At 54.8% G+C, this 15,157-nt stretch overlaps 1 protein-coding gene across 6 annotated transcripts in view; it reads left to right on the top strand.

The window, feature by feature from the left end:
- The first annotated feature begins 5,532 nt into the window (after positions 1-5,532).
- LOC309622206 (serine/threonine-protein kinase WNK2-like) overlaps positions 5,533-15,157 on the top strand; it is a 50,029-nt gene continuing 40,404 nt past the window's right edge. For 3 of the 6 annotated variants that reach the window (XM_082409336.1, XM_082409333.1, XM_082409335.1), the window contains exons 1-2: positions 5,533-5,922; positions 6,507-7,186. In XM_082409336.1, coding sequence (XP_082265462.1) covers positions 6,509-7,186 — 678 coding nt within the window. In that variant the 5' untranslated portion in view covers positions 5,533-5,922; positions 6,507-6,508. Of the gene's footprint in view, positions 5,923-5,990; positions 7,187-9,675; positions 10,757-15,157 lie in introns of those variants that run through there. The other 3 variants (XM_082409338.1, XM_082409337.1, XM_082409334.1) reach the window with 3 other exon arrangements.

Genomic DNA, 15,157 nt, shown 5'->3' on the forward strand with positions numbered 1-15,157 from the left:
CCCCAAGTCAAGCAGGCTGAGTCTCCAGCCAGAGGAAAGTGCCTCTTCTGCATCACATGGAAAACTGTGTGGCTCCCCTGGGAGCTGATGGGGGCTGACGAGGCCCACTGAGCAGAAAGTGGAAACTCTGGGTGGGAGAGACCCCTGGGAACCCCTGGGATAGTCAGCTACCCCAGCTGGCAGGACAACCTGACTCGGCCACTGGTCAGAAGCTGCCCTGGACAGTGGCATGGCTCTGGTCTGAGGACCCCTGCCAAGCTACTGTGGCACCTGGCTCTCCATGCTCCTTCTCTCTGCTCTGTCCGCACGAGCCCACATGTCTGCCCCTCCACTGGCTAGCTCTGTGGTCCTGAGCAAATCACTAAGACCTCAAACCTCCATGTCCCCCTGTGGAAATGGGGATTGAATGGCTCTCTTGAATCGGGGCCATTCCTCTCTCCATGACAGGTCCCACCAGCAAGGAGACAGGTGGCAAGGCAGGAGGTGGCCAGAGTCCAGGATGGCTATCATGTTTCAGTCCTACTGGGCTGCTGGACGCCTGGGGATTCCTTTAGCGATTCTTTCACAACCCCGGGAACTGGGTGCCACCACCACCTGGTGACTGAGGAAACTGGAGTTCAGAGAACTTAATTAATGAGTTGAAGGTCATGGCCAACGGGTGGTGCCAGGATTTGAATCGGATCCATGCTTCTAGACCCTTGCTGGATCAGTGTGCCCCTCTTTCCCAAAGACACGGGCCAGACATTAGGTGGAGTTGCCTCTTGTCCAAAGTGCAGAAAAATGCACAAAAGCAGAAGCATCCACTGTTAACATTTTGGTGTGTTCCCTTCCAGTTTTTCTCCTGTGCACTGTCACTTCAGATTGTCTCCTGCCTCATTATAAAACTACACGAAGAGCATTTAAATGGTTTCATCATATTTGACTACGTAGGAATAACACAGTTTACTGAGCCATATTCCAATTGCTGAAAATTTACGTTATTCCTAATGCTTATTATAAACAACCCTTCAGTGAACATCTTTATGCACCACTATCTGCATAGCTGGTCACTTCACTTGTATAAATTCCCCAAAAGGGAATTACTGACTTAAAGGGTATAAACATTTTTTAGGTTCTTGCTCCAACTGCGAACTGCTTTCCAGGAAGCCTGTGCCAATCTGCTCAGTGATTCCACTTGGGCAGCAGGATGACACAGAGGCAGTGGATCCGCGGTGAGCAAGGGCTGGCGTGTGCCATCAGGACCAAGAGGAGAACATGGCCCAGAATTTGGGGCCTCACCGGTATGTGGCTGCTCTGGAGGGCAGTGGATAGATGTGGTTGGGCCTGAGGTCAAGCTAGAATTGGGGGAGTGTCCTGACTCCTCGGCCTGCCCATTAAGACGGACCCCCTAAGAGGAAGGAGTTTAGAGTTGAGGAGAGAGCTGAGGCTGGGACTGGGTGGAACATCCATTCAATACCAGGGGTTCGATGCCAGGTGCTGGCAGGGCTGAGTGAGCACAATGGGGGCTCTGCTCCCATTGAAACCCAGACTGCAGCGCACACTCTGGGTATGGACAGAAGGAAGCTGTGGAGCTTGGAGGGGCAGCCACCCCAGGGGATGCTCAGCCCCGGGGATTGGGAGCGTAGAGGAGGAAGCTGCTGTGCTCTGGCTGCTTCCTTGAAGGGGAGCAGAGCTGTGTGACTGGCTCTGGGGACCAAAAGAAGCCTGATGGAGAGCTCTTTCTACCCCCTGCCCAGTGGATGTGGATGGGAGCCCCTTCCAATCTGCTGCCACCAGCACCTCCTCTGGCAATGCTTCCCTGAAGCTGCTGGGGGCTGGGAGAGGTGGAGCACAGATCCCCATCCCCAGTGCTATATGGGGTGGAGCTGGAGGTGGGCTGGGTCACGGGCATGTGACAGCAGAGCCAGCAGAGCTAGAGCTCCAGGGGCCATGTGGACAGAGGTGCTAAGAGAGGATGAGAGAGAGCCGGCACGATGGAGAATGTGCCAGCTTGCCGAAGACCGGCCCCTGTAGCTAGCGAAAGTCGATGGGCAAGGACTGGCCACAAAGTCCTGAAAAGGCTGGATGGCAGCAGTTGCAGGCTGAGAGGCAGCTCCCTGTGGGGTGTGGGTAAGTTGGCCTGGTTCACCTCCGGGCCTACTGCCTGCAGTCGACTAACTCAGGCAAGTCTCTTTGCCTCTCTGCTGCTTCCCATCTGATAACAGGGCCCTCGAGGACAGTGTGGGGCAAGACAAGAGAATTCCTGCAAAGACTCAGCTCAGCACTGGGGATCATCATCATTATCATTATGTCAGCAGCATGACTTACTTGAGGCCCCACCACCCACTGGGCTCAGCGACCCACCCCCATTTTGGATGGCTATCAGTTACTCAAGATCCCTGGGTCAAATTCCTGGGGCTTTAGGAGAGACGAAAACGTGGAAAATGACCTGTGTTTTCTTCTGCCTGTCTCCATATTTCGTGATCCATGCAGGTCTCTAGGACCACTTGGCCCTTCTCTTTGCAGATCAACTTCAATTCTGCTCTGAGACACTAAAAGAGGGCTCACTCAGTGGGTCTCAGGTGGTGGACACTGGCATCATCTCTTGCGAGCAACCAGAGGAAGTCACACCCCGTCTATTTCTACCGAGTGCTGAAGAGGCTGAGAATGAAGGGCAGGCTGTGACCAAGGATGACAGTCAGGGTGAACGCAGTGCTCCAGCTCCCGAATTTACCGCAACTCCTGCAGAGGTCGAAGGCTGGTCTGAAGGTGTGCAGGTGCCCTCTGTGCCCACCTAGCAGTTCCCCACTGAGACCGATCTGCACCCCCATGGCTCAGGCCACTGAATGGGTAGGAATGAGCACTGAGTGGTCTTAGCTGTTCTTCTTCAGACTTTCAACCAGAAAAGTTTAAAAGTTGTTTCTAAAAGTTGTGCCCATTAAAACAAAATTCCTGGGGCCAGGAACTGAGTGGTGCAGTCTGGGAGTGGTCCCTGAGGGGACCCTGAGTGTTGATAGCATCCCCCACACCTGGCAGCAGGCTCACTTCAACAGGGTGATGGGTAGAGGATTTCAAACATCTGCACATTCCAGGACATCTGAGGGCTAAAGCTGCATTCTCTGGACTGAACCAGCTAGGATATGAACCTAGCATCTGGTGCGAGCCTAACTGTGTAAAATTAAAAGGTAACTTGTTGCATAGGAAAGAAAAGGTTTGAATCATTATTTGGTATTATTATTATTTTTTATAAATTTATTTATTTAATTAATTTATTTTTTGGCTGCGTTGTGTCTTCGTTGCTGCTCACGGGCTTTCTCTAGTTGCGGCGAGTGGGGGCTACTCTTCGTTGCGGTACGCAGGCTTCTCATTGCGGTGGCTTCTCTTGTTGCAGAGCATGGGCTCTAGGCATGTGGGCTTCAGTAGTTATGTCACATGGGCTCCGTAGTTGTGTCTCATGGGCTCTAGAGCGCAGTCTCAGTAGTTGTGGCGCATGGGCTTTGTTACTCCACGGCATGTGGGATCTTCCTGGACCAGGGCTCGAAACCATGTCCCCTGCATTGGCAGGAGGATTCTTAACCACTGCGCCACCAGGCAAGTCCCCATTATTTGGTTATTTGATGCAAGCCTGCTGAGCTTCTCCTGAGTGGACAGCTGCACATGGAAAGACATGTGCCTGCCACGGGAGGTGCCATGGGATCACACTTGGGTAACAACTTAAAAAAGTTTTTATTTCTACTTTTTCTATCTTAAATTTCTTTAATGAGTACTTGCTCCTAAAAAATCAATATGGCCACAAAAAGAAGTGAAGTACTGATATATGCTATAATGTGGACTAAGTGAAACATTATGCTGAATGAAAGAAGCCAGTCACAAAGGACTGTTGTATGATTCCATTTATATGTGATGTTAGGAATAAGCAAATCTATAGAGTTGGAAAGTAGATTACTGCTAGCCTGGGGCTGAGAGAGGGGTAATGTGGAGTGACTGATAATGGGCATGGGTTTTTTTGGGGGGTGATAAAAATGTTCTGGAATTAGACAGTGGTGTTGGTCACACAACTCTGTGAATATACTAAAAACCACTGAATTGTACACTCTGAAAGACTGAATTTTATGGTATCTAAATTATATCCCAATGAAGCTGTTATTTAAAAAATCAACACGTTTTCAAATTTTTACAGAGAACAGAGTAAAAGAAATCATCTTTTTATACATCATCTTATTATAAGAGAGGAAAAAAACTGTGTTATAGAACTTCTTGGCCCCCACTGGATGGGGAGACTTCCTCAAGGGGCCAGAGCCCCAGGGGCCCCATTATTTGCCCAGCCAGTTGCAGGAGCTTCCAGGGCCTAGGAACCCAAGCTTGCGAGGTCCATATACCCCCACTCCATCTGTCTGCCCCAGCACCCTTCCTTCTGTTCCCTGAGAAGCCTACCCTGCCCCCATCACCCCAGGACACTCCTGCTGCCCCCATCACCCCCGGATACCCCTGTTGCCCCCAACTCTGCTCTCCTGGCACAGTCCCCCCATTTGCCCCTGTCCCCTTATGGGACCTGGGTTCTCCACTGTTTCACCTGCCCTGGGGTGGGCCACATAGTCGTCAAGTGAGGAGCCACCTCCCCATGTAGTAGCCTGTGGAGGGCACTCAGGGAGGTGGCCCGGCTGCACTGGGTCTGACCACTAGACTGACCCCTGAGCCCACTCAAAGGCAGACCCATCCTCAAAAGTACCTCTTGACTGGGGCTCCCTGGGGGCAAGGCCAGACCCTGATCTTCCTACCAGTGGGCTTTGCTGGGGACTGACTGGAGCAGAGGCAGAGGGTAGGCCCTGTCTCCTTTCCTCCCTGCCTCTGTAAGCATTTGTTGAACACCAGCTGTGCACTGACCATTATGTCCATCTCATGGATGAGCAAACTGTGACCTAACTGCTTAGCTGTGTTCTCATGGGTCATTGGTCAGCATAGAGAGTGAGCTCCCTGTCATGAGAGGTATGCAAACAGGGCTGCCCAAAACTACCTCTAAGGGCTCAGAGAGCACATAGCGCTGAGTCAAGTACAGGTCCTCTCCAGTCCCCCAGCACCTAGGTTGCTGCTGCAATGTGTGGGGATACTGCTGCCGTATTATGTACATCTGCCAGCTGTGGGTGGGCAGCAGTCTGCCGGCAATGACGTGAATTGCCAGACATCTCCATTACCAGGCAGGCATGATACCCACATGTCACCAGCATGTCCCAGGGAGCACGGAAGAAGCCAGACTGGCTTGCATGCGTCTGTCTGGAACATGCTTAGCTCCATCCCTTCTCAGTTTTCCCTTTGATAGGCCTAGGCACGTCATCATGGACAGGCTTGAAACGGATAGGCTTGCAACTCAGGGTGTCTTCCTGGACTGACCGAGTCTTGGAACTGGCAGCCTTTCCAGGTGGACAAACTAGGATGGCCAAGCCAGGTTTGCAGGGGGGATAACAGACCATGCACGGCCAGCAGCCGCGTGGGGCATTCCAAAGATCCTCAGGCGCCAGCAGTAACATCCGGAGGGGGAGCATGAGGGCCGCAGTGGGCCTGCGCGGCCCCGGGGGCTGGCCCGCAGGTGGCCTCGCGCGCGCCCGAGGACAGGTGGGCGTGCCAGGCCCCGCCCCGCCGCGCCGGCCGGGGGCGGGCAGCCGAATGCCCCGCCCTCCTCGCGCGCAGGGTCTGAGCCGGTGCGGGAGCGCAGCCGCGCGGAGCTGAAGCGGCATTCGGGAGCGCTGCCCCGCCGCGGGCCGGCTGGAGGAAGTAGCGCCGCGACCCGGCGCCAAGGGTGACCCGGGTCTGGAGCGCAGACCCCGGCCCTGAGAGCGACCCCGGACCGAGCGCAGACCCCAGCCCCGAGCGCAGATCCCGGCCCTGAGCGCGGCCTCGCCCGCCCGGGCCGCCGGGCCGCGGGCATGGACGGCGCCCGTTCGCCCTGTGAGTGCCGAACCCGCCGCCTTTGTGTGCGCGCCGCGCCGCCGCATCCCCCTCCCCGCGCGCCCCTCCTGCGCCCCAGGCAGCGTCCTTTGTGGAGCCGCCGCCGGGCCAGTACCTCCTTCTTCCCCAACCTCCTTCACCCCTCCGCTGCCCAGGGCACGGCATCCCCACTTCCCCAGCCCGGGCCTCCCGGCCCCGTCTTAACCACCCCCACCTCCCAGGGGCATCCCAGTAGGCCCCCTTCCCCGGGGCTGGGCAGGGCACAGGTGCCCCTCTCCCCGGCCTTCCGGCCCCCTCTGCAGCCTCCCTCGTGTCCCCCGGGACAGCCCAGCAGGGCTCCTCTCTGGCCCAGGCCTGAGCAGGGAACGGCTCCCTCCCACCCAGCCCGGCCTCCTGATCCGGTCTGCAGAACCCCCCACCCCCACCCCCACCCCCACCCCCCCCGCCCCAGGCACAGCCCAGTAGGCCCCTCCGCGGCCGGGGCGGGCAGGCCGCGGGCCCTGGGGCGGCACTGTCTCATCCCACGTCCCGGGCAGGTGCGGCGAGGCCCGCGCTCACACGGGCCTGTGTGTCCTTGCTCGCAGAGATGGACGACGATGGCGGCCGCCGAGACGCCCCCGGCGCACTGATGGAGGCCGGGCGCGGTGCGGGGCCCGCGGGCATGGCGGAGCCGGCGGCGGTGCTGCGGGCGCGGGCGGCGCGGCCCGGGCCCCAGCGCTTCCTGCGACGCAGCGTGGTGGATTCTGACCAGGAGGAGCCGCCGGGCCTGGAGGGGGCCGAGTCGCCGGGCGCGCAGCCCCCGCAGCCGCTGCAGCGAAGGGTGCTGCTACTCTGCAAGACGCGCCGCCTCATCGCCGAGCGCGCCCGCGGTCGCCCGGCCGTCCCCGCGCCTGCCGCGCCTGCCGCGCCGCTGGGCGACCTTGCCGACCCCGGTCTTGAGCCCGCGGGCGCTCAGGAGCCTGGCCCGGACCCCGCGCCCTCGCCCGCGCCTGCCCCCGAGGGCGGCCCCCGCGAGGAGGAGGCGGCGGCGGCCGCGAGGAAGGAGGACGTGGGGGCTCTCGAGGCGAGGCCAGAGTTCGGGCGCGCACGCCGGGAGGAGCCCGAGGAGGAGGACGACGACGAGGACGACCTCAAGGCTGTGGCCACCTCCCTGGACGGCCGCTTCCTCAAGTTCGACATTGAGCTTGGCCGCGGTTCCTTCAAGACGGTCTACAAGGGTCTGGACACGGAGACCTGGGTGGAGGTAGCCTGGTGCGAGCTGCAGGTGAGGGGCGAGATGGCCGTAGGTGGGTGGTGGGCGAGTGCGTTCTGGCATCGGGCCATGCCTGGCCTTAGCCACGCCTGGCAGCGGCCATCTGTGTGTCACCCTCTGGGTGGGTGGTTGGTTGTGCTGGCGGTCTGTGTGGTGACGGTTGGGTGATGGAGGTCGGACCTCACAGTGTGTGGTGTCTAAGTGTGGCACGATGTGGGCCCATGATGGAGACTGGGCACTTGGAGGGCGTGTCTTTCAGTGCTGATCAGTGCCGCTCCTTCTTCTGGGCTGTACTGACCCAGGCTGTCTGGATCGTCCGTGTCTGTGCAGAAGCAGTGTGGGGGCTGTAGGGCCCTGTGTCCAGGTGGTCACAGGGTGGTTTGGGGGACTCTTAGCTGCTCTTAAATGAGCACCTTACTGCGTCTTGCAGAGTGTAGATGCCCCAGTTGGGGATGTCTGAGGGGCTTTTCACCTGGGGTCTGTTTATAGTGAGGGATGGTGGGCCCTGGGGCCTCTGGGGCAAAGCCTGTAAGTGTTGTCACTGTGTCCTGTTAGTTCACAAAATGGATATGTGAGAAGTCTTAAAACCCAGTCATGTAAAATACGGGTGGCGTTTGGTTTTGTCTTGTTTTGGTTTTTGTGGATGCAAAGGCTCTGAACTTGCATTTTTCATAACCTTGCCCTCATGTTGGCTATATCAGCCCCAGCCCTGGAAGATTATATAAACGGTAACTCAGGCTGTCCTGGGCCGGCCGTGGAAGCTGGGGCAGCGCCTGTCACAGTGGGTGTTTATTGACCCTCCCTTGTTTGGGGGAACAGCTGTCAGGCATGGGGCTGGACTCTGCGAGAGCTGGCCATGCAGATGTAAGCCTACCCCAGCGCCCTGGAAAGTTAGCTGGGCCTACCAGTCCTGACGCAGGCCGCCTGCCACACTGCAGGCAGCCTGCCTTTTTGGCTCAGAAGTGGGATTTGGTTGCTTTGTCCTCTGGGCCCCTGCAGGGTGGCCTGTGTGTGTGTGTATATGTGAGCTGGCTAATTTGTCCAGTGTCCACCTGTCCTCAGCCTTTCTTCTGAGACAAAGAGCTTTAGAGACCACCCCTCCTCACAGCTCCTTGGTTCTCTTGTGGAAATAGGGACTTTTCACGGTGGAGCCAGGGGTGGCCTATTGAGTCCCTCACGAGGGACTGAGAACTCTCCTCCCTCACGGTTGCAGGTTCTGGGACCTGCTGAGGGGTGGCCTCAGTGGTCTGTGGTCTGGGGCCCTATGGATGGTTTGCTGGGATGGCATAGGAGTGAGCTGGGCATCACTGCTGTGTGTGAACGCACAGGGGAGAGAGGACCCGGAGAGGGAGAAGAGGATTCCTGATTCTAGAGTGTGGCTGTGTGCCTTCCCTCCCCACCTTCTCGCTCTTGCCAAGTGACCTGGTGTGGAACTCCAAGCACCCACTGGTGCTCTGCTGCGGAATGCCTCTGCGGGTGGAGGACAGGAGTGGGGGTGCTGCAGCAGGCAGGAGCTGAGTTAGACCTCAGCAGCAGAGCCCAGCTGATCTGGTTGAGGCATTGCAGGCACATGTGACCCTCGGAGGAGGTTGTTAATTCCCATTCCCTTTAAGGCAAGGCAAGCTGTTTTGCCTCTGGGTCCCTAAGCAGAGCGGCACCAGCGTGGACCCTGGCTGCTGTCCAGGGGGCTTTTACTCCTGTACTCTGGGTGGGAGTAGGAAAGTGGGAGATGGCTGCTAATCTGTCTGGTTTTGTTTCTCATACAGTAGTTACTGGGGGCCCCATGCCAGCCGGGAAGCTGTTCCTGTATCTCCCCCAACAAGAGGGCTGATACGCAGCATTTAGGGTCAGCTGCCTTCTGCTGGGTGGGTCTGAGAGGGTTTTACACCAGAGGGGGCTGGGAACCAGCTTAGGACAGCAGCTGAGAGCCTGCTGTGTGTGCACTCTCCTTTTCACCAAACAGGAGGCTGTTGTTTCCCCCATTTTATTGTTGAGAGCCCACCAAGGTCGCCTGTGAGGATACAGATGGTAGAGGGGGATTGCAGCATCATGGGAAGAGGCCACCTGGCATGGCCGTCCTTAGGAGAGGAGATAAGCGTGGAGGGCAGGGCACCAGGTTAGTCCTCTCAGACCACCAAGCACCAGGGAGGGCGACAGGTGGCATGCTGGCTTTGCGCCTGGGGAGGGGGTTTCCTAGTGCACGGGGTGGAGACGTTCACCCTCCACCCAGCCCCCAGAATTCCCAAGCATCAGGGCTCCCACTGGAGGGTGGGTTGCCAGGAGCATTGCCTTCAGTACGGGGAGCTCTGCAGTATTCCTCCTGCCCTCCAACCCTCCCTTCCCCAACCCCCATAAGCTCCTCAGCTGGCATCTTTGGAATGCCCTGGAAATCAACCCTCAAAAGTCTGTTTCCTCCTCTCAACCTTGGGACCATAGGGGATGTTGGGCACCTGCCTGCCTCCCCCAGAACTGAGACAGTGTCACCCGCTTGCTTTTTCCAGGGTTCCCTGCCAAGGGGAGGAAAGGCCGCATTTTTGGACCTAATAAGTCTGGCTTGGAGGATGTAAGATCCCCATGACTTCCAGTTTCCTTCTATAATTTAGTGTCGAAAGAGCTTTGCAGAAAGCGCAATATGCGTTCATATCACAGTGAAGGGCAGCGAGGTGTTTTCACCTCCTGAATTCTCCAGACGTTTGAAGCTGACATTGATTTTTTGGGGGAAGCCATTTTAAAATATTACCTCCCCTTCTGTTTTCTTTTGAATGAATGTTCATTTCTGGCACCAGGACACATTATAATAGCAACAGGGAAAGTACAAAATGCACCCAGAACCACTGCCTTTACTCTGGCTCACATTTCCCACGTCCCTGTGGCCAGCTGTGGCCCCTCACAGACCCCATCCTGTCAGACAGTGCACGGGATAGCTGGAGGCTTCTGGTTGACTCTGGGTTGCCTGGGGTGGGGGTAGGTGTGGACCACTGACATGGTCTCAGGTGACTCAGGCACCCTCTCTCACCCGCTGATGCCTCTGAGCCATGGGTGGGGCCTCTGAGCAGAGAAAATGCGGCCAACCCAGATCCCAGCCAGTGTCCAGAAGCCTCGTTGGAGGCGGCCTGTTGGCCTTTCCTGGACCACCTGCTTAAATGTCTTCTTCGAGAACTTGAAGAGAACCTTGGTTTTCAGCCCCCTTGGTAAGTGCCACCCCCTCCCGTCAGCAGGCCCCTGTCTCCAAGTGTCCTCTGTGCTGCCTCCTCCTCACAGAAGGCTGCTGTGAGCTGCGGTTACAGGGTTGGGCACGGCCTCTTGGGGGATTCCACCATCAACTCATGTTTCCCTCGCTTGTGTCCTGGCCTGTGCCCAGTGTGGGAGTCATTTAGCCTCATGGAGGTATCAGTCCTTGACCCTCTGCCTGGAGTACTTGCAGGGGCTTTGAGGGCCATGAGAGTCCTGAAGAGGTACCATGGGGCCTGAGCCCCCATCAGCCAGGGACAGGTGTCTGGACCCCTCAGGTGTCATCATGAAGCTGTCCTCTTGCTGCTCTGCACTGCCCAGAGGTCGCTGGGCTCCCGTGGGGTGGTGATGGCCTGGACTCCAGGCCGGGGAGAGGCTGTGGGTGTGGGCACCACAGGATCTGCTGATGTCTCCTTCGTGTGGCCATGGAGGACTCGTTTGTTCCCAACTCACCCACCCCAGCCAGACCTCCGTGTCACCTTCCTGCGCCCTGGCAGCGGATAATGCCTGTAGGGGCCTGTCGTGTGCAGCCGTGCTGAGCGTGCCGGTCCCCTTGCTGTCCTCAGAGGGTGGCCAGGTCTGCCTGCTATCGGTGTGGTCTGGCACCTCTCCCATGTCTGTGGGTGCCCCACCTGTACTGGGCGCTGAGCTCACACGCCTGACCACGCAGGTGCACCATCGCCTTTCATAGACCAGGCACGTGCCTGTGGTGCTGGGCAGCCGCAGGCCCGGGGTTGAGAGGTCTCCCCTGTGGCCTCATGTGGGAGGGTCAGGTGTTGCTTTCAGAGGAGCCACAAGCAGCCCAATCTGGCTGACATGCGGAGATGAGGGGATGTGCGGAGGAGATGGTGCTCACTTGCTGGAGCAGGGTGCTTAGAGAGGGCTCAACTCAATTTGGCTGGCGGTCACCCTGCTTTTATATTTTTATTTAAAAAAAAATCTTCTTAGGGCGCAATTTTGTTGGAAGAGGTGTAATTTGAAAGCAGTTGGGTGTCAACACTGAACTTGCTTTCCCAAATGATGTTTCATGTGTCATCTTGACCACAGTTATGGTTTGGTTGGTGAGAAAGGTTGGTGCCAACTTCCTGAGAGGCCTGTGAAATGCACTGGGGAGGGGCCCATCAGTGCAGAAGTGTGGGCATCCGGAACCCAGAGGCCCCTCCCCTATCCCCAAGCTTTGTTGGGGAGGTGAGCGTGGTCAGCAATGATGAACAAGCAGCCCGAGCTGTGGGTCACCACCGTGGGCACATTGGGCATTGCAGCTCATTCCCTGTTGGAAGCAGGTGCTCCTGTGGCCGAGTGTGTGCCTTTCAGGGTATCCTCAGGGCCCTGGCGTGTGAGGGTACCAGGCTGAGCGTTTCAGGCCTGAATTGCCCGGTGACTTGGACCCCAGAGGGAGGCTCCCCAGACTGTCTAACTTGGGTGGAGGGCTAGTGGGCATCTCCCCACCTCTCGTGCCATTTCCAGGTGGTGACTGGGTAACTCTGAGGTGGGTGAAGCTTTGCTGGTGGACTGTTAGCTGGAACATTATAGTGGCAAGGGAAAGAATTGATAAGAGGAGGGTAGAGAGTGGACGTTCCCTAGGCTTCCCAATGCTGGGTCTCGTGTCCGGGCTCAGCAGCGCAGGCTGGTGTGGTTTATTGGCTCAGCAGGCATTTTTTGAGCATGTGTCCTGGTTCCAGCCCTGGTGTACCACAGTCAGCAGGAGAGTCATGGTGGGAGAGTCAGGTTCTCACAGAGGAGGGGTGTTTGCAAGAAGCCTGCAGGAAGCAAGGGAGTCAGTCTGTGGAGAGACTGTCCTGCGGTCCTGGGCTGGCTGGACTTGTTGAGTGCCTGCCACTCACCTTCCAGAATGGCTGACTCTAGCAGCCCTCTGCCTGGCTGTAGGCATCTCTTGGGGCCAGTAGCTTGGGCTGGCGTCAGGCCGGAGCTGGATGGTGCCGAAGGTGAGAACACACAGCTGTAGGTCACCACTTCGTTGGAGAGGAACTTGACTCCGTCCTGCAGGGGTTCAGGCCACAGGCTCGGGTCTCCTGTGTGGTCTGCCTTGGCTGAACGGTGCCAGCATCTGCCTGAGGCGGGGGGAGGGGTGCTTGGGAGCCTCGCCGCCAGGCAGGGCACACTGTGCAGTGCGTACAGACACTCGGGGTGTCCTGCTGCATTTGGGCCCCAGCCCCACAGCTTCCCAGCGGGGAGGCCGTAGAGAGGGCACCTGCCTTTCTGAACCCCGGTTTACCCATTTGTGCGATGGGGATGGTGCTAGCCAACCCTCACAGGGCCATGGGGACTGTGGAGAAGCACATTCAGCACCGAGTATGCAGCACTGCTGAGAGCGGGCGCTCAGAATTAAGCCTCTTCTCACCCTGCAGATAAACAGTTTAAGAAGCTGAGATTGAGGTGGAGAGCACGCTGAACCTGGAGGAGCAGGGAGGCCTGCCTGAGGCTGGAGATGGGCCCCTGGGGTGGCCCAGGGGCCTCCAGGTGCAGGCAGGCTGAGGGCCTGTGCCCCCGAGCACCTGGCTGCTGAGCTGCAGATAAGGAAAGGGTGTGAATGAAGCAGGTGGAATCTCTAAGAAGCAGATTAGGATCTGCTTCTGGCCAGGAGCTGTGTTTTGGGTGGAGAGGCCCCCTGGTGAGGATGCAGAAGCCCAGCCTGTCTGAGGTTGGCAACCTGAGTCAGCTGTAGGTTTCCCCGCTTCAAGTATTTTTCATATCCGGTTCTGTTCCTGAGAGACTTGAATTCTAAGATTTCCTGGAATACTTGATCATTACCTCCAATTTATGTCAGTGTTCTTTAAATAAATGTTAAAGTTTTGGAAAAGAATAAAAGAAGAATGATCAAGGCAGTGTGGTATAGAGAAATAGATCAATGAAACAGAATAGAGAGCCCAGAAACAGATATACATAAATATATGACCTGACCTTTGACAAAGGAGCAAAGGCAACACAATGGAGAAAGGTGGTCATTTCAACAGATGGTACTGGAACAACTGTACATCCACATGCAAAAAAATGAATCTGGACACAGACCTTATACCTTTCACAAAAGTTAACTCAAAATGGATCATAGGCCTAAATGTAAAATGCAAGACTGTAAATTTCCTGGAAGATAACATAGGAGAAAATGTAGGTGACCTTGGGTTTGGCAGTTACTTTTTAGATACAACACCACAGATATGATCTATGAAAGAAAAACTTTCTAAGTTCAGCTTCATTAAAATGAAAAACTTCTGTTCTGCAAAGGCCTATAAGCAAATGAGAAGACAAGATGCAGACTGGGAGGAAATCTTTGTCAAACGCATATCTCATAAAGGGCTGTTACCCAGAATATACCAAGAACTCTTAAAACTTAACAATAAGAAACCAGACAACCAGATTAAAAAATAGGCCAAGACCTTTTCTGTGGGTCACGGAAGGGGAACACAGAACCATGGTCCCCTCCTTGCCTCTGACCTTGGCTTCTTGAACAGAGGAAAGCTCGGGGAGCGGGCGGGGGGCGGGTGGGGGGAAGTGGGCTAAAGACCTTAACAAACATCTCATCAAAGAAGATATACAGATGGCAATTAAGCATATGAACAGACACTCCACATCGTGTTTCACTGGGGAAATGCAAATTAAAACAATGAGATATCACTACACACCTATTAGAATGGCCAAAATTCAGAACACTGGCATCACCAAATGCTGACAAGTATGTGGAGCAACAGGAACTCTCATTCATTACTTGTGGGAACGCAAAATGGTACAGCCACTTTGGAAGACAGTATGACGACATCTTACAAAACTTTACATACTCTTACCATATCATTCAGCAATCATGCTCCTTGGTATTTACTCAAATAAGTTGAAGATTTATGTCCGCACAAAAACCTGCACACAGATGTTTATGGCAGCTTTATTCATAATTGCCAAAACTTGGAAGCAACCAAGATATCCTTCAGTAGTTGAACAGATAAACTGTAGTACATCCAGACAGTGGAATATTATTCAGTGCTAAAAAGAAATGAACTTTCAAACAATGTAAAGATATGGAAGAACCTTAAATGCACATTAGTAAGTGAAAGACGCCAATTTGAAAAGACTGCATACTGTATGATTCCAACTATATGACATTCTGGAAAAGGCAAAACTGTGGAGACAGTTAAAAGATCAGTGGTTGCCAGGGGTTAGTGGGGAGGGAGTGATGAATAGAGCACAGAGGATTTTTAGGGCAGTGAAACTATTCTGTGTGATACTATAATGATGGATACCTGTCATTATAAATTTGTCCAAACCCATAGAGTGTGCAACAGCAAGAGAGAACCATAATATAAACAATGGACTTTAGTTAATATCAATATTGGCATGCCAGTTATAACAAAGTACCACACCAATGCAAGATATTAATAATAGGGAAAACTGTGTGCAGGTGTGAGGGAGTACAAGGGAACTCTGTACTTTCTGCTCAATCTTTCTATAAGCAGAGAACTTCTTTTATAAAAATAGTTCATTAATTAAAAAGCAAAACAAAGCAGTATAACAGCTACATTAAAGAAGTATGCAGAAATGAAAAAACTACTCATAAATCAAGTGAATATAACTACTTACTATTTTTGCACATTACCTTCAAGTTCTTGTTTCCCCATGTATATCTTTTATAAATACAGCTATAGTCACTAAGTGTCACAGCTTTTATTTTTAATCTATTTATATATTTAAAAAATAAAGTTATTTATGTATATATGTACGTATGTTTGGCTGTGTTGGGTCTTC

Source organism: Balaenoptera borealis (assembly GCF_965194805.1).
Source record: "Balaenoptera borealis genome assembly, contig: HAP1_SCAFFOLD_1834, whole genome shotgun sequence".
Lineage (NCBI taxonomy): Eukaryota > Metazoa > Chordata > Mammalia > Artiodactyla > Balaenopteridae > Balaenoptera > Balaenoptera borealis.